Here is a 27,849-nt window from a genome sequence, read left to right on the forward strand (position 1 = left end):
AGCACACAGGGAGACGTGGAAGCTGTGCTGCTGCTGGGGACAGAGGCTCTCCATTGTCACAAGAGCAGAGCAGCTGTCAGGGGCCAGGCCAGGTCCCTGGGGCGGTGGTGAGGGGCCCCACCGCAGGACGGGTGTGAGGAGCTGTCACTGACTCTTCTGGGTGTGTGTGTGTGTGTGGAGGGGATATCCTCTTCTGTTGTGGCTCAGGTGCAAAGGGAGGGCTGCCCCAGCCCCTGCGGAAGGGGCACACAATGAGCTCCCAAGAGGATCAGTTCCAACAAGCAGCCCCTGCCCCAGCTGCCTCTTCGGCGGACGATGGCATGACCTGGTGGTACAAGTGGCTGTGCAGGATCGCCGGTGTCATCGGGGGCGTGTGTAAGTAGCCCTAAGGTCCTGCTTCCTGGATGCCCCTGGAATAACCTCCAGGGATGGGCCGTCCTGGGTCAGCGATGCTGATCTGTGCCCGCCTGCCAGTGACTGGTGATGAAAGAGTGCTTAGGTCCTAGCAGCAATTATCTGTCTATCTAATCGCAGCCAGACAAAGATCCAGAAGCACATTGTCTAGGTCCGGGAATTGGAGTGATTTTAACTGGAGCCTGCATTGTGTGTGCTTTGATTGTTTAACCCGGCTGGGCCTCATTGGGAAGCACTTTGATTCTTGGGGGAGGAACATCATTCTACATATAAATTATTACTCTTGTGCCAAATTGTGACGTTTCCTCTGCAGGTGGAATGCTCCTGGGAGGCAATAGAAGCAGGCCGGGTGTGAGGCCCCGATCCTGCAACTTGTAGCAGGCAGAGGAATGGCACTTGGACTTTAATGGGGCTCTGCATGGGCAAAGCAATCCGTGCGCTGTTTGCAGGCATGGGGATTGGTTCATTGTTGTTACTGACCATTTGATGCTTCTGTGTTTCCACTTTTTCTTTTCCTTGCTGATCTCCTGGTTTCACAGTGATTTTGTGTGTGTGTGTTTGCTTCTGTTATTACTAACCCCTGAATAGAAATCCCAAAAGGATAATATTGAGCCTTTTTTTAAAAAAAGATAAATAAGGAATTTTATCTTTGAAACAAACAAAAGGGAGATGGCACAAAGCAAGAGAGCTGTGCTGGCTTGTTAATTACTTGCCCCTGAAATTAACAATCTCCCATGGAAAGAGTCAAGGCAGTTCCACCAGGCACTATTGGGTCATATTGGGTTGTGCTGCTCCATGGTTTGACAAGATAAATAGATCTTAAAGCCAGAAGGGACTGTTAAGATCACCGCATCTGACCTCCTGCATAGCACAGGCCAGAGAATGCCACCGGGTGCCTGTTCCTGCATCAAGCCCATCACCTGTGGGGACGTGAGGGCATGTCTCTTAGAAAGACGTTCACTTTTGATTTGTTCAGTGTGTGCTGTAACGTTGCACCCATTCCCTTTCTCCGTCTCCACCTCCTCGGTTGGCTCTTGTTCTGGAGTTGGAGTGGGCGACACGTTTGCTACAGTTCCTTTTGTTTGCCCGGGTAGAACGTGTTTGTTAACCTGAGGATGTGCCAGGCTGGGGATTCAGAACACGCTGCACAGCTGAGGCACATGTTGGCAGCTGCATTTCTGGTGTGGTGAAAGGATGTAACAGAGTTGCTCCTCCTGGGTGAAATTCACCTCAGTGCACAGCGCTTCTTGCAAGGCCCTATGTACCTTGCATACAGTCAGGAAATTTGCTGAAGAGTCTCCCCAGGGCTGGGAGGGAGGAATCTACCTCATAGGTGGCAAGTGCTACCAGAGCTACCTGGAGGCTTCTACTCCAGCCTCAGTAGTTTCAGTGCAGCATACAGTCCTTGGCGAGCTGGGGTTTTTAGCAAAGGATGGTCGGGGGCCACAGAAATGCTCTGGGTTGAGGGTGCAGAGCTGAAGGGGACAGCTGTTATATGCCACGGACAGCATTGCCAACTTCAAGCCTTAAAAAATCACCAGTCATGAGATTGGGGAAAATAAGACATTTGAAGTTCTTTTTCTTTGGCTTCTGAGCATTTAGGGCACACTCAGGTCACGTTTCCAACTTTTCTCTGCAACCAGGAGCGCTCAAAATGTACTCGGTTTGAAAACATGAAAGCCAAGAGTCTCACCTATTCACATGATTCCAGGTGCTGGGGCTGTCTGACAAACATCAGATTTGGCAAGAGTTGCTGTCAGCCTCTTGTGATCAGTAACAGTATTGCAAACAAACCAGGAAGGCCGGAAAATCAATGTATACACCTGATAGTTTCTTCTCCTTGTGATTTTGCCGGTGTAACAGAGCACTGACTCACCAGTGTAGCACCTCCTGCTGGTCAGTCTGGGAATTAGCTCACTTTAGCTCTCAGAGCGCCCTCTGCTGGCCAGTATCTCACCTGCCTCAGGCCCCCATGCTCCTGGACCCCAGTGCTCTTTACCTTGGGATTCTGCTCACAGCAGTACCCCCCCCCAGGTCTCCCCTCCTAGGGGAATCCCCAACCCTCTATACCCACCTTGCCTCAGTGGCTACTGCCAGTGATCATCTAGCCCCCTTTCTCTGGGGCAAACTGCAGTCTGTAATGGCCACTCATCACTGGCAAGGGGGTAGGACCAGCTGCCTCTGCCTATCCCCATGCTGCACCTCTTCAGCCCCGGTACCTCTTGAGACCCTAGACAAGGCCTCAGCCTGGGGAGTTGCCAGGCTGGTGCTCCCCATGTCCTTCCCCAGCACTGCTCTGCTTGAGGCAGCTAGGCCTTTCCTTGGCGCCGGTGGGTGCTCACCCCCCAGCCCTGCCCCCATTGGACCTCTCCCCAAATCCCTGCCCCTCCTCTTCCCCGAGCACGCCGCCTTCCTCCTCCCTTCCACTGCTTGCCATGTGAAACAGTTGTTTCGCGGCACAAGCGCTGGGAGGGAGTGGGGAGAAGCAGGACTCAGCAGCGCACTCAGAGGAGGAGGCGGAGGTGAGCTGGAGGGCAGGGCACCCACCAGTTGAGCTCCCACGGCTTTGGTGCCTATGCTTCTCACTGCAGGGCTGGAGCGAGATTCTGACCCAGCGCTTCCCTTAGCCCTTCTTATCAGGGCCTATGGCCTGATTAGGTGTGGCCCCAGCTATGGCCACTTCCCCATTTAGCCTAGATTAACCCTTGGTTTCCAGGAGCCGGGTAACTGCCCCGCTACAGCCAAGCAGGGAAAAAAGATGCTGAGCGACTCTTGGGCAAGTAGAGGCAAAAGTTAATGGCAGGTAACAGAAGGGACAATTCTCTGAATCCCACATACTAACAACGATGCCTTTTCAAAAAGCTTCATATCAGGGAAGCAAAATAACAGGAGGCAGATTCCCAGACTGCAGGGAGAGAACACAATTTGCTACAGGACTCTGGAATGTATCTCTAGCCTTTGTGGGTCACAAAGAAATGGAACCAATTTATTCATATTTTAGCTGATTGTATCCAGACTGCTAAAGAGAGAGAGAGTTTGTTCATAAAATGCCAGATTCATTCAAATACAAAAGGAGTTTGTATTGTAATGGTTTCAAATGCTAGCTTTGTATTGTAATGGTTTCAAATGCCACTGGGGAGTGGAGCTGTGACTGCTGATACCTGAACTTAGCCCAAAATGTATTAGAGACAGAACTATATAGTGGTTGGAGCAGGTGACTGGGGCTCAGGAAAGATGTGGACAAATTGGAGAAAGTCCAGAGAAGAGCAACAAAAATGATTAAAGGTCTAGAAAACATGACCTAGGAGGGAAGATTGAAAAAAATGGGTTTGTTTAGTCTGGAGAAGAGAAGACTGACAGAGAACATAACAGTTTTCAAGACCATAAAAGGTTGTTACAAGGAAGAGTGAGAAATCTGTTCTCCTTAACCTCTGAAGATAGGACAAGAAGCAATGGGATTAAATTGCAGCAAGGGAGGTTTAGGTTGGACATTAGAAAAAACTTCCTAACTGTCAGTGTGGTTACACACTAGAATAAATTGCCTAGGGAGGTTGTAGAGTCTCCATCACTGGAGATTTTTAAGAGCAGGTTAGACAAACACCGGCCAGGGATGGTCTAGATAATGCTTAGTCCTGCCATGAGTGCAAGTCCCTTCCAGTCCTATGATTCTATGAATTCTAGAGGAGTGAATTCTTTTGCTGAGAGTTCATTTTAGCTCCATGTTTGCTGTGTGCTCCTTTGTGATTCAGCAAATTAGTTAATTGACTAAGCACCAGACCTGTCCGTCTTCCACACCACAAATCCCAGCAGATGTTTTCATAACTGAAAAGCTCCCCTGGCCTTGAACTGGAAAAGAAATCTTGACTGACAGCTGTTTGTTCCCTTTTGGCTACTAAGGAAGGCGTCGATAAGAGTGAGAGAACGGTTTGGTCACTAGTGTTGTTACACTGAGGGTCAAAACAATCTCTTGCTTAGCTGAGAGTCATACAGAGGCGTTCTGCACTCAGGTTTGTTTTGGGGGTGGGTCCTCATAACAAGAACTCCCAAATCGTAATTGTTTTTTTAAATATATTCCAAGAAGTTATTAGCCCTAGTGTGTAGGCCAGATTTGTTCTTGGATTATAGCATTCTGCCCTCGAAGTTCTCGCTGTGGTTTCAGCTGAATGTGTGATCTTTCTAAATTTTCTGCACTGTTGTGTAGTGTTGTTGTGAGTGGTAAATACCAGCTGCTGTGTTCCACCCCAGAGGAGGTTGTGTTTCTGTGGTGGGTGAAGTGATCCCTGTATATAACTGGTCTATTGGTCTGAAAGTGCTTTTGGATGATGGCTGCTGTGTGACTCTTAAGTGGTTCCTACTCATAATAATCATGCGCTTTCTTATGGGCAGCGTGAGTGCCTGAAGCCCTGGGTTTAACTGTTTGCTCACCTCCTCTGCTCACAAGCTGATGCTTTTATCTGCTAAGATGTATCAAGGACAAGCAGTAGAGCTTTCTATGCCTTGTCTTTGTGCCAGCAGCTGGTCCCACTAGCCCTGCCTGGAGCTCTGGTTCCAGTGGGAGTGCACGCAGGCCTCACCAGCGGATAGTGTAGGAAGGATTGAATAAGGAATCTCCTGAACCCTGCAGGCTGTTTCCATTTCCTGTTAGTGCATGTATCCTTAGGGGGTAGGGCACTGGACTGAGCCTCAGAAGACCTGGGTACTGGACCTGGCTCTGCCACTGGTTTGTTGGGTGACCTTGGGGAAGTCACTCTGCCACTTTGTGCCTCAGTTTCCCCATCTGTGAAATGGGGATAATGATACCTCTGTTGCAAAGCAGCACTAGATAAGAGTTATTATTATTTCTCCTTTGTCTTGTCTTTTCTCTGGCTGACCTCTCGCACTGAGTCTTCATTATCTTTGGAATGCGTTAGTCTTCTTGAAATACCCCTGGCGGACCTTTTTAGAAAATTGTACTGCTTAGTGTTTCCCAAAAGGTGGGCTCCAGTGGCCAAGCACAGGAAGTTCTGAGTTCTCACTGTGATACTGACTCACTGGGTGAGTTTGGGCAAGTCACTTTGCCACCCCGTGCCTCAGTTTCCCCATATGTGGAAGGTGCTAATTATACTGGGTTTTGAGGGTTCATTAATAATTGCTTTAAAAACTCCCCCACGTTGCTGTCTGTTTTCTAAGATGAGGTACAACCACACAAGACACACTATAGTCAGGGCAATGACCCATGTAGACTCTCATCTGTGGAAATCCTTAACCCTGAGTAGGTCACAGAGACACCAGTCATTTACATTGCATGGATTAAAAAAAACCAGCAGCCTCTATGCTAACCTTTAGAGACCCTATTTTAGCTGGAGTTTTGTTTAGTGTTGTTATTTCTTATTGACCCAGCTGCTGGCTCTGTCCTACACGCAGACCATGCAGCCCCTCCTCCACACCTGAGCTCTGGTGACCCTGGGCATAAAGGTAGCCTCTCATTGTTAATTGAGGAGACTGGCTGTATCGAATGCAGGTGACATTTTGCAAGTTTAATGAGCTGGTAGGTAAATGCATGCACTCCAGGCTCACAAACTGCTGGCTGGCTCCTTTTCTTACATTACATACTCAAGGCCTCGTGGATTATTTTAGGGCTTGCTTTGTCAAACCACTGCTTTCATATCTGCAGAAAGAAGGCCAGGTTCTGCTCTGGGTTCCACCTATGTCTGCCCAGAGTATCTTTGGATAAGTCCCTACGACTCCAGAGGAGTCACTCTGAATTTACAGTGCTGTAGATGAGAGAAGAATTTGGCCCATTTGTTAGTTCTTGTTTCTGCCTTCAGTTCGCTGCAGATTGCAGCTATTTTTTAGTTTCACTGTTTACTTGTGCAAAAGATGCTGCCGTTGGAAGGCTGTGCTGCTGGGAGGTAGCTCGTTGTTTACCTCGGGGCCAGTTACACGTGACTTGAAATTCTTCAGCAAATAAAAACAGAGGCTCCCTTAAAATGATTTAATTTGAAAGCAAACACACTGGGGTTCTGTATAACCCTGAATGCCTGTAGAAACACAAGCCTGAAAGACAAGTGTCCTAAGACAAGTGTCCTGAGACAAGGCACCCCGTGCTCTTCTTTTAGCCAAATTGGGAGTAGAACCTATCTCCTAATCATTCTGTCCATTATCTCTCCCCTTGAGTGTAGATTGGGCTATGTAGTTGTTATTCATATCGTAGTAGCGGCTGCAGGTGACAACTGAAATCAGGGCTCTATTGTGCTAGGTGCTGTATATACAAGTAATGAGAGCTAATCCCTGACCTGGAGAGTTTAACACAGGCTGAAGAGGGAAAGCACAGGTGCAGAGACTTGCTAAAGGTCACACAGCTCATCAGTGACAGAGCCAGGATTCAAACCCAGATCTCCTACCTGCCAAGCCAGTGCCCTGTCCACTAGATCACGCTGCCACCTCTGTGTGTGTTGTGGTTTATTTTTCACATGAATTAAAATCAATCTCTTTGCTTTTAAGCCTGTGCACTTGCCGGCCTTTGGAACTGCGTGACTATCAACCCCCTGAACATAGCTGCTGGGGTGTGGATGATGTAAGTATGTGCGTTCTTCCCTCTTTGCCCCAGCGCTGCTGGTCTTGACTTTGGAATCACCATTTAGCAGTTGCAGGCAATAGAGCTGCGCTTTGTGGGCAAATAACTCGGTGCTTGCATTTTGTAATGGCCGCCTGCCACTGCAAGAGATCACTGTCTGTCTCCTGGGTCATGAGGGTCTCGCCCCCACTGTGCGAGGCAGCTGGGTTAGCCTAGTGTACTGATCTTCCCCAATCTTGCTGTCTGCAACTATCAGGAGGCTCTGATCCAGAGTAAAACGAGGCATTCTGCATGCAAATGAGCGGGGTCCCTTCATGAAGCGCCACTGGCTACAGATGTCATATAGGCTTTTATGTCTGCTGCCACAAAGCTCGTGCACAAATCCTGGGGATCACTAAGGATTTACCCAGCAAAGCTTCGGGCCAGATATGGCTTGAAGTAGCTGCCGTGGTGACCTAAACTGCCCAAGTGATACGTGGGGAGTAGGCAGTAAAGCAGTGTAGGGGATGTGCAGCAGGAGATTAACAGGAGAGTGTAAGGTCAAATGTGCGTGGACTGGGCATTTTCACCCAGTTTGGACCAACCTACGCTCTACGTGTAACTTACGCCCCCATTTATGTCGCTGCTGAGGTAGACTTTCAGGGCAGGATCCTCGTTTGTGCTAGGCTCAGGCTCCATGTAACTGAGAGGAGGTAGCATCTCTCACTTGCCCTGCCTAGCTTGGTTCACCAGGGTCATTCCCCTGTCTCAGGATTGCTGGAGCACACTACACTGGCTCCATGCCACCCTGGGGGTCCCTTTCTGAAAGAGGGAGTCCCACATGTCCAGTTCAAGTGGACTGTTGGCCACTGGAGGGGGGGAGGAGGCAGAATCTGGCCCCATGTAATAAAATCTCTCTGACTGTTAAGAATCGGAGCTGTTTGGATCATTGGCAGAGGTGTGACTGCGACCCCGACCATGAGAATTGAGTTCCCTCTCTGGAGCCTGCTGATCAGTTAACTCTGTTTTCCTTTGTTTTGAAGGTTAAATGCCTTTATCCTGTTCCTGTGCGAAGCTCCATTCTGCTGCCAGTTTATTGAATTTGCAAACGCCGTGTCTGCGCGGGCAGATAAGCTGCGGCCCTGGCAAAAAGCTGCCTTGTACTGTGGGTAAGGACTGATGGCCGGCTCCAGCTGTGGGCCAGAGAGGGGGCAAGGGGAGGCTGGCAGAGGGATTGGATGGGTGGTTTAGTGGGCTTTGACCCTGATTGGTGGGTTTGGTGGCCTGTGATATACGGACGAGAGGATCTGGTGGTCCCTTTCGGCCTTGAACGCCAGGGGTTATGTCCACACTGCACCTGAAAGCACCCTCCCAGCCCAGTCAGATAGACTCATGCTAGCTTCACTCGAACTAGTGCGCTAAGAAGAGCAGTGTAGAGGTTGCCGCCCTGCCAGCAGCTCAGATTAGCCACCTGAGATGGGACCCAGGTGGTCAGGCAGTCTTGGACTTGGGTGGCTAGGCAGAGCCATTATCCCTATTGTGCTGGGGGCTGGACAGAACCAGGAAATAGAGTATCCCTGCCCCGGAGGATTTGAAATTACACCAGTCTCTGGGAGATCATAATCAGGCCCTTAAGCTTTTCAGTCTGTGAACCTTTTCGGTCTGTGCCTGAGGAAGGGGCACTGCATAGCCGCGCCAGCCCAGGGAAGGGACTGTGCTCTCAATTTCTGCCTTGCTTCCAGGGGCAAATAGTCTAAGCAGCAGCTGATCACTGCCCACCCTGTGCCAGCCCAGCTGCACTGGCTGGCACAGGGTGGAGAAGCCAAGGTTCTGCCCAATCCTGTGAGGAGGAAAATGGCCTAAGGCCTAAACTTTGGCTAAACTTTGGTCAGGTGAACTGTATATATGGTCAGGTGAACTGTATGTGTGGCCTGGAGGAAGGAGGAAAGGTGTGTGTGTGTGTGCGGGGGTGGGGTGGGGTTAAAGGAGAAGGGTAGATAGAAATTATAAAAGCAGAACTAACTGTAGAAATTATAAAAGTAGAATTAACCTTTTGTAACAGCTTATGATTAATAGCTGCCAGGTGACAGAGCAAGAAACTGCAAAGGGCAAGCGTAAGGAAAAACAGAAAGGGCTTGCTTTGCTTTATTCCTTATATGGATGTAAAACTGTAAGGAAGTATATATCATTTTTGTGGGTTTAGCCTATATAAGCTCTCACATTTTATGTGTTGGGGGGGCGGGGGGTTCAGCTACCTTGGCTGACTCCCCCATCCATGCATGTTTGATTGATCAATAAAGGAGCCTCAGGCTGTCTGATCCAAAATCAACCATGTGGTCAATTTTCCACAACACCTGTGAGAGCAGGATTCAAGGCAGAATCTGGCCCTTAGTGGGGGGGTCAGCCCAGGGTGTCACAGAGAGCACATGCATTGCTTCCAGGGGAATGGAAGAGTGCAGCCACTCCCAGCTGGTCGGAACAGGAGCCTGTATTGGGTAGTGGTCTACTGAAATTGCAGAGAAATCACACAGTTTTCATGGTTTGTTCATGGCATAAATAGCAAATTTTGTGGAGATGTTACTCAAAATAGAATGTTATTTCTTCACAGCATTTCTCAAACTAGGGCCCGGGTCCTGACAGGGGTCACAAGCCTATGAGGGGGTTGTGGTAATGCCACCCTCATTTTTCCACTGCTCCTTGTGGGTGGCACTACCTTCAGAGCTGGCTGCCGGGCAGCAGCCGTGGCTTGCCGCTCTGCCTTCACAGCTGAGTAGCTGGAGACCAGATTTCCTGGGGAAGACCAGATTTCACAGTCCATGACATGATTTTCATGGCTGCGGATTTGGTAGACCCCTAATTAAGGGTCTGAGTTTGAATGTTCGTGTGAGCCATAGGCTTAAAGCATGAATAAGAGAATAAATTAGAAGGAAGACTTGTTTGGGTTAAAGGTGTCGTGACCCTGAAAATACCAGCTCTATCTTATGTAGGGTTTGGGAACTAGAGAAAGCATGATTCATTGGAAATCATTTGCAGGGTGTAGTCCTCAGCCTGCCTTTTCTGTCTTTGGCGAAGATCCAGTAACCGGCAGAATTTCACTTGTTTGCTATAGCGTAGAGAAAGACAGGCTTTCTGAAGTTTGTTTGTCAGAGCTTTCTCCTTCCCCCTTTGGAGTTACACCAGGATAGGCAGGAGCCTCCCGGGTCTGGGGCTGCTGTAAGTATTTTGGGCAGTGCTGTATTGGTGTCGGAATATAGAAGACAAGCGTGAACTGATGTTGTGGGTGAAATTAACACCAAGCGGCCTTTGAACTAATAAAGAAACGCTTGTGTGCAAACTGAGTCATGGGAAGTCTTAGTAAACCTACTAGGGAAGTAATTTCCAACACAGGTGGAGAGGGGAGCCCCGTGGGGATTGTTTCATGGCTGACACTGTCTCTTTCCCCCAGGATGGCCGTGTTTCCAGTCATACTCAGTCTGACTCTGACCACGTTACTGGGAAATGCTATCGCTTTTGCAACAGGAGTGCTGTACGGCCTGTCGGCGCTTGGCAAAAAGTAAGGGAGAAAGCGCTTTATTTCACATACAGTACCGTGGTGAGGCTGGCCCTGCAACCCTGACTCTCTACAGCAGAGCCATTTGGCTTCAGCGGGGCTGCTGGGATGCTGGGCAGTCAGTGTGGCAAGACTGGGCCCTACGTGGGTGGTATTTAATTATAGCCGCAGCAGTCGAGGTTCATGCAAACACTTTGTGTGGCAGGACTTGGGGGCTAGGAGTGCTTCATGGAGAGCATATCTTAAGAAAGCTAACATCTTTTTGAGCACACTAGGAGAGCCAGGGTCAGAGCATCCTTGTAATGAGGTGCGTTCACTGCTGGGGTGCCTCCTTGGGGCTGGGGATCAGCTCTCGCTGCGTCTGGTGCCATTTTCCATAGGTTGCTCACACTGTTGCCTCTCTCTCTCTGGGACTTGGGGTGCTCCCTCTTCGTGACTCAGCCCTCTGGCCGGATCATGATTTAGTCCTCCCCTTCCCACTGGACAAGGTGTCTGTGTGCCATGTCAGGTAGTCTTCCGGTCCAAGCCCAGGCCCAGTGGCTGGTAGGGGAACCACCTGCTACTCTGAGTTCCAGGCCAGGGATGCTATGTCTTGCAACCATGTTCTACTCAAACTTCAGACTGTTTCTGTTTCCCTGAGCTCCTTCCTCCTTCACCTCTCTGTCTCCGGGCCCACCTCTGGATTTGCCAGCTTGAGCTTCCTATGCTCCCTGTGGCTCCTGGCCAGTCTCTGTAGTCTTGGGAGGGATCCCAAGACTTACTTTCCCCCTATGATGACGCCTTGTCCCTGAACAACTCCCTTTCTCCGTAGGAAGTGACTGCACAGCTGCTCCCTGCGGCCTCCTCTTGTGCTCAACGTCCTGGCTTTGTACAAGCCCAGCTGGGCTTCATCTTCAGCTAGGCTTTATCCCACCCTGGCTCTCCTCCAGGTGCAGCCTACAAAGTTAATGGGCCCTTTTTAACCTGCTCAGGCCTCGTGTGGGGTGGACACCCCCATTACAGCCATAAACTCACACTGTGGAAGCTTGCAGCACACAAATAAATAATTTTCCCAGCACATCAGCAAGTTTTTAAAGGGGTCCTTTCGGGTTTGGAATCTTGAGGGTGTGTTTAGAAATCTCCTTGCCTGTAATACTCACCAGCTTTATATGATTGAAGCAGAATTTTGCTACTCTGATTTTCTTTTATGCTGTCCGTTGCTTTCTGCAACCCAAAGGAAATTCCCGTCAGCTTCACTTTAACATTTCTGGTTAGTTTCATTTTCTAGTGTTCGTGTGCTAAGCTGGCATTTGGGCTGCAAACGCTGCTGGAGAACGAGAAAACACATTTTTCACTGGCATTAAATAAAAATCATGGCCGAGAGCAGTTCTCAGGGGCCCAGGCTCTGTAAACCTTTGCCTTTTGTTGTTTACAAAACTTCAGTTGTGGAGGTAAATCGCCCTAGCTGAGACGACTGCAAATCCCAGCCCCAAAGCCAGATCTATTCAGATGGAGTTAGATTCTGCAACTGCTCAGGTCAATAGTAAAACACCCACTGATTCCAGTGGGAGCAGGCTCAGGTGCCTGAGAAGTCAGTAGCGGGTGATTCCTTTCATTCCCAATCCTCCTCACCTGCCTGTCGTACCTTGTTGACTGTTGAGTTTTTCACCATAGTTATTATTTACTCTTTGGATTCTAGTAGCACCAAGAGGCCCCACTCTGGATCAGCGCTGCCTTCTGCTAGGTGGTGCAGACACACACAGCGGACAGCCTTGCCCCTGGATAGCTTATATTCTAATGCTGTCCCTTCTCTCTGCAGGGGAGATGCCATTTCCTATGCAAGAATCCAGCAACAGCAGAAGCAAGCGGATGAGGAGAAGCTAACGGGGACTCTGGAGGAGCAGGCGCTGTAGAATTCCCTCCTGGGTGGCGCTCCTGCAGAGCCACATCCTGCTGACACTGAGACTTTAAAAACGCAGTGGCAATCCATTCTGACACAAATCTGATCACTCTTCTATCAATTCCTTGGTGAACTTTCCAAACACTGCAGCAACTAGAATTCCTAGGGGCAAGAGGTGACACTTTGCTCTCCAAAATAACCTCAAAAGAGCCTCACATGGAGGCGTCTCAGTCTGTGAGTATTGCACATTGCAACTGGAAGACACAGGTTTCACTAGGAAGAAGCTTCTTGTGTAATTAGCTGCCCTTCCCAGCCCAGGTTATACCCAGCACCAAATATCTGAAAATCCCTTTTTGCCACCTGATGTGTGTGACTTAAATCTCAGCTGACTCTCCAAGTGCTGCTTAGCAAAGCCGATAGTATGTATGCATTCCTCAGCAAGGTCCCTAGTTCACCACGGGGGATTGAGATGTACAGTGGAGTTTTTGCTGGCCATAATTTCACTTGCGGGCTAATCTGGGCATTGCCTGAGAAGAGATGGAAGATGTACCAGGAGCCCTGCATTCTGGATACCTGGCTTCTGGAAGGTGAATTAGGAACACCGGGCAAGCTTTTACCATCCCAGCTGAGATGCTCTCCTCCATTTCCAGAGTGCACTATGGGGCCCATTGCTGGTCCCACTGAAGTGATTGGGAGGTTGCCCATTGGCCCTTGCAAAAAGTCTAGCTTTTTGTGCATTACAAGTCTTCAGTGGTGCTCTGTGGTACAGATTTTTAAGGGTGTACTATGCTAATCTAAGGTTTAATGATATACAGTAGTGCTGATGGCTGGATGGATTGTGTTAGGAACTAATTGATCCTTGGTGTTGCTTTATTTTAGGGTTTTAGATTAGGGGCAGTTAGGTCAGGAATTACTGCCACGTAGTGAAACACTTTTGACAGCACAGAAGTAACTTAAGACAATAACAAACCCTCCAGAGACCTGATCGGAAGCCCACAGAAGTTAATGGAGAGACTCCCACGATCTTGAATGGATTTTGGATCAGGTCCTAACACGTGTAGAGCACAACCTCCACATCCCTCTGCGTATAGCTGCAGACAGCGCCTGCGTTGCACAGAGGCCTTGAACCAGATCAGCTCCTCAGTTTGTCTCTGTAGGGATTTTTTTTTCTTTTCCTGTTACCACTCACCCTTTCACGGAGGAAAAGGGGAGTAAGAATTTCTTTCCCTCAGCAGAAATGAGGGTAACATTCCTTGAGCTGAGTAGGATTTTGCTAGTCCTGTCCATTTAAACTGTGACATACAGTAACTGGTATGAAGGAAGGTCCCTTGCTCAGGTGCCCAGATTCTGATTTGGAATCTTAAACCTCCTTAGGTGCTCTTTCTCCTACTGCCTCTCCATGCAGAGTCAGTACCTACGGACGTGGGACATATCCTTTTTTCTGCCCCGCGCTGACATTAGCATTTCAGCGCATGCCAAAAAGCAGGTGGCTTGCAGCCCCCCGTATTGCTGCTGCGTGGGCAGGTGGCACGCTTTTCCCTGGAGCGTTGGGATGCCTCAGATCTGGGAAGTGTTCTACGCTGCACCCGCCCGGTAAACTTTGTAGGAATCTCTAAGATGAACCAACTCACTTTATACCATGGAATTTGTGTCCTGCTCTAATAATGCTCTTGTGTCCCTGCTGCCGCCCTATCATCATGTGTCGCTGAGAGGATAGTCTGGCAGGTTGTAGTGCTCTTGCACAGTCAGGTGCATTCTTTGCATCCAGCAGCAAGGACACTGCCAGCCCATTCCAGCTCATATTGTTCTCCCCTAGTTAACTTTTCTGTCCCAAGTTGCTGTTACTTTAAAGAGGCCGTGCTCACGAATGGACCCTCTGACTCATCCAACTAGACACTACATACTGTTTGCAGCTGTTGCCTCCCATAGCATGCTTTGTGATGGTTTGGTTTCCTTTTAAACTGTGAAAGTAAAGGCCTCATCCTGTCCTGGAGCCACTAGACAATGTGCAGATAAAAATAACATTAACTCTAACCTGGTGCCTTGGAACTTGAGCCCAGATTCTGCGCTCTGAGTAATCCAGATTAATTCCACTGAGCTCAGCAGATGAGTCTGGAGTTACACTGGTTTAGCTGAGAGCAAAATGTGGCTCTTAGCTCGCAGAAGAAAAAGGCTACATAATAGCTTTGTGGGTTTTAACAAGCTATAACTGTACACTACACTTGAGAAGTCTTTCACATCCTACGGGTGTAACCAAATGAATTCAACTGTTCGTCATCACTTCCTGTTTTACGCTGCTGCTGTGCACTGTTAAACTGCTGCCATGTGCTACCCCAGAGGTGGCTACATTTTAAAGCAGGGCTTGAGGATTCTCGGTGGTGCAGTTTTGGGATCTTCCTGGCAGGGAAAAAAAAAGGCTCTTTAGTAATTAATATGCATCATACCCGCTTTCTACTTGGGCACACATGCTCTGCTCCTGCTCCTGTTCAGCTCAGTAGTGAAACTCCCATTGACACTGTGGTGTAGGATCAAATCCACACTCACCAGTTTTGTACTGGATGGACTACAGAACTCGCTTCTTCTATATAACATTCTACATAAACAGTGCCCTAATCGCATTCTCTTTTTGATTCTTTTCTGCCGGGTATGGATCATTCTCGAAGTCCAGTTCCCTCTTTTCTCCACTCTGACCCCTACACTGTCTTCTGATCATAGGTTTACACTGAATTTATGGTTTTGTTTTACACTGTTGCTTTTTTTTCTGGTTGAGAAGTGGAAGAATAATTTATTTTGGGGTATTTAAGTATTTCTGCTGGGACTGTTCTCACTAGACATAGAAGGAAACACTATTTAACAGAGGACAGAGTTTTGCATAGTTCAAGGGAATGTTTCCTTTAATTTCAGGTGTCTCTCTGGGCAAAGAGAGGAGCCCTAGCTACTGTAAGAAAATGCTCTGAACTGTTTCAGCCTTTAGAGTAAGGTGCTGTTTATTACACACCCAGGAGAGGGATTACCAACCAGCTGACCTGTCGCTTTCCAGCCACAGAGTCAGTGTGTGAAATGATCTTTTTAAGTTGTGTTCACAGTTTGGCTGACACCATGTTAACAACAATCCAGTTCAGATACGGTTGTGGCAGCACAGATCCTGTAGTCACTGACGTCAATGGCAGAACTTCACTGACCTCAGTGGGAGCAGGGTTGAGCCCTGTCTTGTGGAAAAATCAGGCTGCTGGTTTTATTTTGCTGGAAGGCATTAGTGTGTGTATTGTAGAGCGAGCTGATGGTGCCTCCTAATGTTATTGGAGCCAAAGCCTCAGCTGGTGCAAATTGCTGTCACTCCATTAAAGTCAAAGGAGCTCTGCAGATTTACACCAGCCGAGATTCTAGCCCAGTGGTTCTCAAACTTTTGTCCTGGTGACCCCTTTCACATAACAAGCCTCTGAGTGTGACCCTCCCTTAGAAATGAAAAACACTTTTAAATATATTTAATACCATTATAAATGCTGGAGGCAAAGCTGGGTTTGGGGCAGAGGCTGATAACTTGTGACCCTCCATGTAATAACCTCCCAGCCCCCTGAGGGGTCACGACGCCCAGTTTGAGAACCCCTGATCTAGCCCAGGGGGTTTACTGGACAGACAGACAGACTCACAAACATGCATACGTCCCTGCAGCTCAGTCTTTAGCAGCTGTTTTGTTCGAAGTCCCCTTTCCCTGGGATCTTAGCACCTCCATCGCTTTACGTGAATTGTCAACCCAGATGCCACTGTGTTTAATAAATGGTCTGATCCCATTTTTGAGCCCCTAACTCTGTGTTAGAGCCGCATTACTGTACACGGACCTTCCTGCACATGGAGCATTGACTTTCCAGGGTATTTGAGTTACTAGCTAGCACGGCACCTGGATAACTTGCACCACTAATGCTAATGGGCCCTTCATGGCATGGATAACATACAGTGATTCTGTGTTTAAAGGATACCTCAGAATAAGACTGGTGGTGGAGAGTGTCATGTGACAGCAGTCCTGTCTGGACAGTGTCCCTATGCAATACCTTTACTAGATAAAAACAGAAAAGTGTAATGTCCCACTGAGTGAATGGGACAATTGCACCATTGATTTCAATGGGGTTTAGTGAAGTTAGACTAGTATTCAGTAGAAGGATATCGCAGAGTAAAGCATATAGTTGCTGGCATGAATTAGTGGTGATTGCTTTGTTCTGTGAGTAGTTATACACTAGCCTGAATAAAAGGAAATTAAAAGCAAAGCAGATGTGGTAGACTAACACGGAGTCTAACCTACACCCACAGAAGTAAGCCAGTGAAGTGGCGAGGTCCTTCATTCACCATGCTGTGCCTAGATTCCTGTCAGTACGGGGTTCTCACAAGGCCCCTGCTACAATAACATCTGAGCACTTTTTGACCTTTCAAGTATTTACCAAGATTGGCCAGCTTGCATGGTCTGATCTTGCTTCCATTGGTGTCAATGGCAAAACTCCCCCAGATCTCAATAGGAGGTCTCATGAGATCATCCTGTGCCCTGAGCCCCAGTGTCTGGGGTCAGGCCCCAATTCAGCAAAGAACTTAGCCATGTGCTTAGGCCCCACTGACTTCAATGAGACTTAAGAACATGCTCCGAGTTAAGCATCCAGCATGAACTGGGGACATAAGGAAGTTTCTGTAAGGATGGAGTACAAGCCTTTGGCCAGAATTTCCAAGTGGCCACTAAATTTGGGTGCCTTGAGACCTCCAGGACCTGATTTCCAGAGGTGCCAAGCACTCACAGATCCCACTGACTTCAGGACCAGCATGGGGCACCCAAAATTAGTGGGCCCTTTTGGAAACTTGGGCTTTAAAGCCCAAGACCTTCTTCATGCTGCAGATGACTCTGTGATAGTTGTTATCATGACTGTAGACTTCAGCAGGCTGACAACCCTCTGTATTAGACATGCCACATAAAGGGCTTTTAGGAGCAGCAGCAGTAAATACAGTTGTAGTTAGCCTGGCTCTGATCCTAGCATGGATAAGCAATTACTTTTGGGGGTGTAGATAAGACCCTTATGATCCTATGATGAATACAATAGTGAGTAGATCCATTCACAGTGCTGGGCGGTTATTAATAGTGCTTGCTGAGCACCGTCAGGAGCAGTACAAGCACAGATGAAGTTCCAGTACCTGCCCCAGGGAGTTTACAGTCTCAGTCCAACCCCGACACTAACCCTTCAGACACTGGTGATGTGTAGGCTGCAGGGCCACACTTCAAGGGGTCTTTACAGACAAGGAACCTCTGTTTTCTATGTGAGTTGGGTCATGCTGGAAAGGCCTCTCAGGAGAGAACTGACCAGAGGGAAGGAGGTTGTATAATGTGCAAATTACAGAAAGTGGGAATTCATTGGCTGCAAAGAGCGTGGCATTGCAAACGAACATACGCAGTTACTGGGTGCAAAGGTGCACACCACCACCAGACACAGTGCCGTCTGGGCAGTTCTCGTTCCCAAAGCGCATTTGCACAACATAAGCAAAGTTACTAATCTCTCCTTGTCTATTTTATTCATAAAAGGTGACAGCGCTGTATTTGCAAACTCCATTTCCATCTGGTATAATTTTAAACTGGGCATTAAAGGGAAGACTTGAAGCTTCATTTATACTATGTACCTAGGCCTTGCTGCTTTAGAAGGTGGCGAGTGCTGGTTTTGTAAGACTCATGAATTGATTCTTTGTGTATGCAGTGAATAAAAGACCATTCTACCTCCGGAAAGAGCCACTGTGATTTCTGAGACTTTGGACTTAATAGCAGAATATGGACTGGCGTGGGTGTGAAGGAAAAGAAGCTACACTCAAAGAATAAAGTTCTCATCATAGAGAACAACCCAACATCCTTCCCAGTTTTATACTCATGCAAAACTCCTTTAGGCCAAACCCTGAGGCTCTTGCTTTGGCCTCACTCACTCTTTACTCAGGCAAAATGCCCACTGGCTTCCGTGAGAGTTTCAAAGACTTCAGGATTTGGTCCTAATGCATTTGAGATGGAAGAAGTTTTGGGCAGGATTTCCAAAGGTGCTGAGCATCCATGACTTAAGTAAGAGCTGCAGGGAACCCTTACAGTGCTGGGTCACACTTAGTCAAACCCTAGCCAGTGCATGGTAGATATGGGCCTGAGCTGCAAAGTTTGGGTCTGGATCTGAAATTTCCTGAAGTCCAGAGGAGTTTGGATCTGGAGTTCTGGTTCTGACCCATCTCTACCTTCTACTCATCTGTCCCATGCAGTTAGAAATGTCTCATCTGAAGGGAATTCCATCATTGCCTTTAGGGACTATTCTCCAGTCCAATCCAGGAGGTCTCAGTATTAGGAAACCTTTCCTGATATCCAGCCCAAATGTACCCTGTCTTAATTTCATCCCACCGCTCCCAGTTCCAGTGCACTGAGGTGTACTAGTAATGGAAGGGAGCAGGCAAGTCAGTGAATCATCTGCTGGTACAGTGTTCGTGTGGCTGGATGAATGGTTGGACAGTCAGTCCAAAACCAGGGTCTTTGCTGTTCTAGTAACTCCAGGCTCCTTTGGTACGGGCTGCTGTTCAAAACCTGTACAAGCTACTTGCATGGTTGTGTTTGACCCAGGGATAGTGTGGGCATTGGCTGGTGCTACCGTGAGACCGTCAGCCTGCAAGAGACTAGGGTAGCCCTGTGGTGATGTTGCTGAGGATGGTGGTGACAAGGTGCTGCTAACCATGTGTAGTGGAAATCTCAAAGATGGGAGGGTCAGCACATCCCCAAGAGAGGCTTCCCGTGCCTCCTTCAGTGGCTGAACATGGGAAGAAAACCAGCTCTCACACCCTCTTTGTTAGAACAGTCCCTGACGGGAGAAGGACCTGTCTGTAGCTACAGCAAAAGTATTGTCTGCACCTAATGTGTCTCCCTACAGTGGGGCAGCTGCACTACCGCTGAGCGTTTGTTTCTATTCCTTTTCTTTGTTCTGTTCTAAGGATCCTTTCTGTGTGGACTGAATTTGGTCTCACTCCTGTTTGTTAGGCATCTGGTGTAATGTGCAGTTTTAGCAATAAAATGTGGCAGCTTTTTATATGAAAAACTCTCTCCCTCTTGTTGCCTTTTTTGAAATCACTGTTCATGTAAGATTCCAAGTGACGCCGCACAAAAGAACAGACATTTCCCAGGTGCGTATCTGGGAACTGTGCATTGGGAGGGGTCATTAGGACAGGCACAGTCTCCCTCAGTGCAGGGCACTGCCCTGGAGCGTCAGATCCTTTCCTTAAAAATCAACGTGATGTCTCTTGCCCCATGATCATGGGAGTTAAAACCACTTTATTGTTGCAATTGCACAAAGGGCCTTTGCCAACCCACCCTGGGCAGTGGCCAGCAATGTAAGGTCTTGATTCAACCCCTGCTTCCCCTGGGCTGCTTTGCTCTTACAGGCTGTGTTAAGAAACGGCTGGTTTTCTCTGGTCCACAGACTACGTTTGTTTGACTTTAAGGAGCCCTCTTTACCTCCAGTACAATGTTGGAGCTGGTATTGCTATCTAGGTTAAAATTAGTAGCACAGATAGAAATTCCAGGTTGTTAAAATTCTGTCCAGAGACCAGTGGTTCCTTAGAATAGTGTTGCGTGACTCATGAAAAGAAGGTGAAATTCTAGTGTGTGATTCTCAAAGACAATGGTTCCATCCAAAATTAGACAGTCACCAACGAGCCTGCATGCACGGTGTATGTAGGCCTTATCAGTACAGAGAAAATGCCAGGTTCTGCCTCTAGCAGCACAAAATTTTTCTTGTCCCCTTGCATGTCAGATTTTGTTTTGAAAGCTCAGCTGAAGGGTGGTGCTCCTAAGGATTCTCATATATGGTTCCTCATAAAGGATCTCCGCCCAGTCCTGAAGTAGGATTCGATTTGCTCCAGGGATCGGCCTTTGGTCTCTGGGACGCAGCAACCCGTGAAGAGGAGGTTCCCTGCGCAGATGACAGCAAAGAACAGGAACGGGACTTCAAGGCCGAAGTCTTGCTGGAAAATAGGACAAATTGCCCGTGTGACTTGGGAGCCAAGAGCCATTGAAAGAGGGGATTAGCAAAATACTGGGGAAAATGAAGGGAAGTGGTAAGCCGACGCCTTCCCTCTGTGTCCTCAGACTTCATACACAGAGAGGAACACGATGCACAATGAACCTGTGGAACTCATTGCTGGGGGATGTTGTGTAGGGCAAAAGTATAACTGGGTTAAAAAAAGAATGAGAGAATTCATGGAGAATAGGTCCATCAGTGGCTATTAGCCAAGATGGTCTGGAATGCACCCCATGCTCCAGGTGTCTCTAAACGTCTGCCTGCCACAAACTGGGACTGGATGACAGGGGATGGATCACTCAAAATTGCCCTGTTCTGTTGACTCCCCTGAAGCATCTGGCCCCGGTCACTGTCGGAAGACAGGATACAGGGCAAGATGGACTATTTTGTCTGTCCCAGTGTGGCCATTCTTATAGACCTAAGGATGGCCTTGGGGTTAAGGCATGAGCATGGGGATGTGAGGGCAGGAGATAGGAAGTCGTTCAGAACTTGGCCACTAAATTGGTGTATGGGCCTGCACAGGTTACCTAATCTCTCTGCATCTGAGTTTCCCCCTCTAACATGGAGAAAGCGAGGCTTATTTCATTAATGTGATTAACGTGTCTTGGATGAAAGGGGCTAATAGGGGGCAGTGTGGTCCAGTGGATAAATCACCAGTCAGGGAGTCAAGACAGCTGGGTTGTAGTCCCAGCTCTGAAGTGTGACCCTCAGCTCCCCTTCATTGCTTCTCCATCTGTAAAATGGAGACAGTGACACTGACATTCCTTTGCAAGACATTTGGAGACCTCCTGGTGGAAAGCCATACGTGGGCCAACTAAGTGTTTGTGTGTCTGCATGAAGTTCTGGAGGAGGCTCGTAATGCCAACCCCAAGTATGATATTTTGAGGCCTGAATCAAGAGATTGGCATAAAAATCCTGAGATTTTAAAAAATAATAATTTCTATTTTCCGTCTGGTTTCTGGGCCTTAAAGTTGCACTCAGGTCATGGTTTCAAGCTTTGCACTGCAATCATGAGGGCTAGAAATATACTTAAAAAAAAAAAGAGAGAAAGCTGAGATTCTCAGGTCATCACCTGACTCCAGGAGCTGAGGCTTTAAGCAAAACACCAAACATCGCAAGAGTTGCGATAAAATAGTCTGAGTTGGCAAAGCTGCCAACGCCTGGATAAAATAGATCTCATCTTTGTGCTGCAGCTCTCAGCTCTCCCAACTGTGCTGCCTCCCAAGAGCAGAGTCCCTTATTTGCGTCCCTGACAGGATTGGCTGTCTCTGCCATATTTCTCCCAAGGGGTGGCAGCCTTGGAGGGCCTAGCACCAGTTAGAAAAATGATAATAAAATAAATTAAGGGCCAAGCCCCGAAGGCCTCCCTCAGGCCAACCTCTGCTCGCTGCCACTAGCTGTACCTACCACTACCAGCAGGAAGAATCTGGTCAGCGCAAAGGCCGTGAGCCAGCTCACGAGGACACAGAGGCCTGATGCCACCCCACGGGCCTTCAGAGGGAGGATCTCTGACATCAGCAACCAGGTGATGGGACCCCAGCCCATGGCATAACCTGGTGGGAGAAAAGGGAGAGATCAGGGGAAAAGCAGAGGACCATAGGGGGTAGGGAGTTGAAAAGTTCCTTGCCAATCCCTGACCCGTGACTGCTCCTAGTTCCGTTTCAACCGGCCACTCTACCAAGACTAGCGGGTCTTCAAAGTGAGGGATCCAGCTTCACACCCAGCCCTTGCTGATCACAGCCCCTAAGCGGTGGTGATATTCATGTGACAAAAACATTCAGCCTGTGCCTCTGGTCCTCTCCTCTGCCTCTACCACTGGTTCCAACACCCCAGACCTCTGAGGGTCTCCGCATGAACACTGTTTTTCCAGAGAAATATTTCCTTCCTGCCCCAGTCCCTGCCCCAGCGTGGAATCTCCCCAGCTCATATCACACCGGCTCAGGATGGTGAGTCCCAGATGGGGGACATCTCTGCAGCTGGAATATGGATAGTAGCTTCAATTCATACCCATTATAAAGAGCATGGTAGCCACCAGGGGGATGAGGGTGATGTAGCCGGAGGGCTTTGCAGTAAGGCTTTCTGGGCTCAGTAGGGTCCCGTTAACGATGGTCGTGGTAGAGTTGTGAGAAGGCAGCGACGTGTAGTGGATGTAGAGCCCTAGGATCAGGTTTGAGGCAAGCATGATCCCAGCTGTTAACAGAGAACAAGAATATAGAAACAAAAAGGTGAAATGAAGAGCGTAGGCCCAATTTTCCTCTCAGCACCCCCAGTGAAGCTCCAGTGTGTTCCATGGAGTTACTCCTCCTGGTTTACACAGGCCTGAGACCGGGAGTCAGACCCGTTGGCGAGCTGTGTTGTCCCCCTCACTTCGCTCTAGCACGCAAGGGAAACAAGCCACTGGAGCACCACATGGCCGCACCATCGCATGGGAGAGAACACTATGGCATTTGGGGCTAGACATACCCGATACGAAGAGAAGAATTTTCCTCCCAGCTTTGTCCATAGAGAAAGCGGCAATGAGCACAGACGCCAAGCGAACTCCCCCTACGATAGCTGCATCGTACTCCGGCTTCTACAGTAAAAACAAACAAACAAAAAACTAGGAGAGTGAGAAGCAAGATCTGAGGCAGTACAGGTTCCTGCTTGCATCACCTTCAGTCGTAGCCGTGAAACGTGGCTCCTGTTATTTCTGTGAAAGCCGCAGAAGAATGGTTCCTTAGTTAGACCTAATAAACCAGGCTGCCAGCTGCATGGAGTAATGTTCGAGTGGTGTGTGTGTGTGTGTTTGCATCCCACTGTTGCCCCCCAATGGCTGGAACATCAGATCTGCTGGAATATGGGGCTATCACCCTCATCCTCCTAGGAATTTTGCCATTAGCTCCAATGCTAAAAGCCTGGGACACCGAAGGTCCCAAGTTTTGTCCCCCGTGTTCTGTGAGTGAATTTCCACTGGCGATCATGGAGTCCACTGTCCATGGCCATGGCTTTGGGACAGCAGGGGCCAGACATGGCCAGAGACAACGCCCCCTGGGAAGCCTGGCGTCTCCCTGGCTGCAGTGCACAGAGAGGAGGCTCCGTGTGGTATATGATTTGCTCTACAGAGATAATAGGTTCTTTGCCTTTAACTCAAGAAAAGTTTGTTCTTCCTCATCCCAGTGCATGCTGGGAGCAAAGAGGCAGGGCTGCCTGGGGCGGGGGGGGGGGAAGTGGGGCAATTTGCCCCAGCCCTGGGCCCCACAGGGGTCCCTGCAAGAATATAGTATTCTATAGAATTGCAACTTTTTTTATGGAAGGGCCCCCCGAAATTGCTTTGCCCCAGGCCCCCTCAATCCTCTGGGCAGCCCTGCAAAGCGGAGAGAGGCAGCAGGCTTGGCAGGAGGGATGAAGACGGCTTCTGTGCTGGGCAGGGCCGTGTGGGTCAGAAAGCCACGTCCTGTCAAACCCAGCATTGGACAGAGCAGCAAGGGGGAATCTCAGCTTCACCCTGCCCATGAGTTGGGTTTGATGCAGGCACCCAGCAATTGCCACGGATGTTTTCCTGGGTGAAATGCACCTGACTGGAACTGGGACCTCAGCACTAATGCCATTAAACTGTTCCACAGCAGACTGAGGCGGCTGAACGGGGAAGCCCTCCTGCCCCCAGGGTAGGGCATAGCATGGGGGAACACTGGCCAATACCCCAATACAAATACTTTGTGTTTACTAGAATCCATGTGCCTCTCACACCCCACTCTATGCCTGTGCCATTGGGGATGACCTGTGTAGCCTCTACGGGCTCAGAATGACTAGGGGAGTAGGTCTGGGCCTACATTTTGCAAGGTGACTAGTGATTTTGAGCATCTCAATTTATTGGTGGCTACCTGAGACTCCTTAGAGGGGCCTGGTTTTCCGGGGCCAGGTGCTCAGCACCTTCTGTACAACCAGCCCCCTTTAAGCTGTCTCAGGTTGGGCCCCCAAAATCACTAGTCACTTGAATATTTAGGCCACGGAGTAAAGAGCCATAGGATTTAGTTGGGGATTGGTCCTGCTTTGAGCAGGGGGTTGGACTGGATGACCTTCTGAGGTCCCTTCCAACCCTGATATTCTATGATTCTATGATCTCTGAAGAGGTGGGCTGTTGGCTTCAGTCTCCTGCAGTGGGGCCAGTACCTGAGGCTTTAGCTGAAAGTTAAAACACTCTCCCTGTTCTTACATGATTGACTGGAAATGGAAAGTCAGGTCCCCCATGGGACTTACCAAGATCACAGCTGTGCTCTGAAATATCGACTGCAAATACACCAGGATGGGGGTGACACCCGAGAGCTGCTGCAGGAACCTCATTAGCACCGCGATCAGGATTGGTTTGTAAATGAATGGGTCCTTGATCTCCGCGCAGGAAATCCGTCTGCTCTAGACACAAAGACAGAGCGGAAAGGTAAACGCGTTTGCACTCATGGGGCCAGAGCTGGCACCTAAAGAACAGAGGAAATGAATGATGAGAAGTCCTGGGTCGTTTTCATCCCTTGGTCTCCAAGCTCTGCTCAATGGTGGGAAAGTCTCATTACTCCGTTATAGAGAGAGGCAAGTGATGTGACCAAGGTCACACAGCAATGGTGTGGCAGGGCTGGAAGCAGAACCCAGGTGTCCTGAGGCCCCATACTTTGGGCCACGCTGCTCCTCCCAGTCAGGCACAGGTACAGGGTGTTGCTTACAGTCTATGGGAGCTGGAGGGGGGAAAAGGAGGCGGTGGTTCTAATATTCTCTTGTATGAATTCCCAGCATGCCCCAGCTCAGCGGCCTCATCCCACCGCACCTGTTGCCTCACGCTTTCTTTGATTTGCTCAAATTCCCGGTGGAAATCCGTGTTCTGGCCCCGGAGCCAGCGCAGCACCCTGACTGCCTCATCGTCCTTCCCCTTCGAGATGAGAAAACGGGGCGAGTTGGGCATGAAGCAGAGCAGGATGATCATAGTGAGAACTGGCACTTCCCCAGCCACGGCCAGCCAGCGCCAGGAGAGCTTCAGGCCTGCAGGAAGCAGCAGCAGGATGTTAAAGGCAGGGCTGCCTGGGAAATGATTCTCCCCTCTTCCCCCCCCAAAAAAGTTTTGATTCAAATAAAAAAATGGGTTTAATTAAAAAAAATCATTTTTTGCGTATTTTTGTCAAAAAAACCCCAAAACCCCACAACATTTTCAGTTATTGGAAATTTTTTTGTTTTTCAACAAAAACATCAAAATTTGGGACACAATGGCCATTTTTCACAAAAAATTCTGTTTGGAAAAGCCATTTTCCATCAGAAAAAAGTGTTTCAATGGAAAAGTTTCAACCCACTCTAGCTAGACGGCAGCTGGCTAGACCTTCCTTTCTCTGCAGAACCCCATCCCAGCCCTCCCAACAGACCAGGGGCCCATCGAATGTGGTGTCCTGCCTCCAGCAGCTGGCAGCACCCAATAGAAATGGAGAAAAGTCCCTCCATGGCCAGCTGTTCTGGGCTGCACACAGTGATGGGAATAATCTTTCTTCACTTTTAATGATGCCTGGACTGAGGTGCTGAGTCATTGTAATAACAACATAATTGCTACAAATCCACCCATGTTGGTCATGTGGTCATTTATCTATACCCATCTGACTGCGGGTTTTTCCCATGTCTCCTCTGTAGAATGAAGGGTCAAGATTCAACAGTCTCCTGCCAAGATGCTCCTGCAATGCACGCTCATCCCTGATGGTGACCTTAGCTGGGTGGTCACCCAGGCTTCTCCTGGAGTTTTCACCAGGTTCTGCCTCTTTTCATTCACATGGTCATGAATTGCCCAGTGCTTGACCCACCCCCTAGCATACCGATGGAAACCAGCCTCTGTGGTGTGTACTTGCCCAGGGCATAGAGGATGAGGGAGCCAAGGACAGCCATGATCTGAGGGCAGGCGCCCAAAACTCCTCTGACCCCAGGGTGGGAGATCTCGGAGATATAGACCTAGAAGAGAGTAACACCAGGGTTACGGGGCAGGAAGGGGTGTGTGTCGCTCCCCAGACTCTGCAGCGTGCCTGCCAGGGGTGTCCTGGGAAAAGCCAACATGAAAGCAGGAGCACCGTTTTAAATGAGTCGTCTTTGCCATCGTGGCAAGAAACGGGGCAAGACCACAGCCCGGTTATTTTCAGTCTTGCCCAATTCCTGCCTTCCCTATTTTAAGCCACCCCGAGCTGATCTTACCGTCAATGCATCCTGTATGTAGGAGGAAGTAACGGTGGTGAGGACGGCAACACAGGGCAAAGACCAGCTCTTAATTTCCTCTGTGGGCGTGCGCGTCTAGCGGCACGGAAAGGTGCCGACTGACAGCTCTCAGGGCCCTAGTTCTCTCCTTATCCAGAGCACTGTCCCCCTCCCTCCCTGCACCTCCCCTAGACCCAGAGGAACCAACTGGGCAAGTAAGACGGGAGGTCAGTGGTCAGGCCCATTGAATGCTTGACCTCGGTGCAGCGATTGCCGGGGGGAGGGAGGGCACCCTTGGGAGAAGCCCCCAACTCATTGCACACAGGCTGCCCAATTGCCACTGAGTAACAGGGCACTGTGGGTTTGATGCCTGGCAAGGAAGGTCACCTGTCTGCCATTACCAAGCCCCTAGCAGGCACCTGACCCCCTGTGACGTTCCAGGCTGTGAGTTACTATAGCAGCAGCAGGGCCTGGTTATTGCAGCCCAACTCCCAAGGCCTGGCTGGGGTAACCGTGACCCCTGATTAAATGTGGGAACCCTGTCTCCAGCTGTGATCTAACGCGCTACTTCGGCTAACCCCCCAAGGAGGGAGGAGCAGAGGGGGAGGGGCTAGGAGCCGTTGCACCATTAACTCATTGAACTTCGTTACCGGTATGGATGCCGCTGTCACGCCACCTGCGTAGCCCGTCAGCAGTCGCCCCAGCAGCAGCATCCAGACTCCCTGGGCACTGCCCATGAAGGCGTATCCGACAGCAGAAGGGACGGCTGAGAACATGATGCTCAGCTTCCGACCCAGGCGGTCATTCAGGAGCATGGCGCTGAGACCCCCGGCGGCGGCGCCCAGCGTGAACACGGACTGCAAAAGGAGGGTGCATGGGAGGTACGTGGCGGCTCTGTGCCCTCCCATGGCAATTCAGGGGGACAGCCTGGCCTGAGCTCCTGGAATTGCCAAACTTCCACGGCAGCGTGGCTCTGAGTCACTGTCAGATTTGTAAACCTCTATCGGGTGGAGCTGCTGTTTCCTACCAATCCTTTCAGGCCTTCCTGTGTAACCTTGCCAGAGCCATGGAAATTTCCTTTCCCCGCTCCCCGACTGCCATTCCATTCCTTCCCCCTTCAGGGCCCCACCATCACCAGCCACATGGTGGTGCCCTGGAGCAACATAAGCATATTTTACCCTTTCACCATCACAGGGGTCTACAGTTTCAACAGTGCCTGGTG

The 27,849-nt window shown here is 49.4% G+C and overlaps 2 protein-coding genes across 7 annotated transcripts in view; one reads left to right on the forward strand and one right to left on the reverse strand.

Moving 5' to 3' along the window:
- CACFD1 (calcium channel flower domain containing 1) lies at positions 1 to 25,283 on the forward strand. 6 transcript variants are annotated; one of them, XR_004371903.1, is made up of 6 exons: positions 14 to 375; positions 6,898 to 6,970; positions 7,993 to 8,118; positions 10,395 to 10,502; positions 12,298 to 12,965; positions 25,200 to 25,283. XR_004371903.1 is itself a non-coding variant. In XM_032767481.2 (5 exons), the coding sequence occupies exons 1-5, from the start codon at positions 252 to 254 to the stop codon at positions 12,389 to 12,391; spliced, it is 525 nt and encodes a 174-aa protein (XP_032623372.1). In that variant the 5' UTR covers positions 1 to 251; the 3' UTR covers positions 12,392 to 18,130. The 6 variants fall into 6 exon arrangements, 1 of the variants encoding a protein (XP_032623372.1); XR_004371906.1 differs by having other exon boundaries at positions 12,298 to 12,612; XR_004371907.1 differs by lacking the exon at positions 25,200 to 25,283 and adding an exon at positions 20,284 to 20,363 and having other exon boundaries at positions 12,298 to 12,612.
- SLC2A6 (solute carrier family 2 member 6) overlaps positions 18,219 to 27,849 on the reverse strand; it is a 12,328-nt gene continuing 2,697 nt past the window's right edge. Inside the window, exons 3-10 of the mRNA XM_032767479.2 lie at positions 27,278 to 27,484; positions 26,291 to 26,390; positions 25,234 to 25,445; positions 24,678 to 24,830; positions 22,905 to 23,013; positions 22,449 to 22,631; positions 21,849 to 21,994; positions 18,219 to 20,385 (exon numbers count right to left, since the gene is read on the reverse strand). Of these exons, the coding sequence (XP_032623370.1) occupies positions 20,221 to 20,385; positions 21,849 to 21,994; positions 22,449 to 22,631; positions 22,905 to 23,013; positions 24,678 to 24,830; positions 25,234 to 25,445; positions 26,291 to 26,390; positions 27,278 to 27,484 (1,275 nt within the window). The 3' untranslated portion in view covers positions 18,219 to 20,220. The remainder of the gene's footprint in view (positions 20,386 to 21,848; positions 21,995 to 22,448; positions 22,632 to 22,904; positions 23,014 to 24,677; positions 24,831 to 25,233; positions 25,446 to 26,290; positions 26,391 to 27,277; positions 27,485 to 27,849) is intronic.

This window comes from Chelonoidis abingdonii, chromosome 24 (genome assembly GCF_003597395.2).
Source record: "Chelonoidis abingdonii isolate Lonesome George chromosome 24, CheloAbing_2.0, whole genome shotgun sequence".
In the NCBI taxonomy this organism is placed as follows: domain Eukaryota; kingdom Metazoa; phylum Chordata; order Testudines; family Testudinidae; genus Chelonoidis; species Chelonoidis abingdonii.

Excerpts from the sequence above, each read along its gene's own strand:
- CACFD1 (XM_032767481.2), top strand. The coding sequence starts at position 252 with ATGAGCTCCCAAGAGGATCAGTTCCAACAAGCAGCCCCTGCCCCAGCT. Across the intron at positions 376-6,897 it reads CGGTGTCATCGGGGGCGTGT|CCTGTGCACTTGCCGGCCTT; the intron begins GTAAGTAGCCCT and ends TTTGCTTTTAAG. Across the intron at positions 10,503-12,297 it reads CTGTCGGCGCTTGGCAAAAA|GGGAGATGCCATTTCCTATG; the intron begins GTAAGGGAGAAA and ends TTCTCTCTGCAG.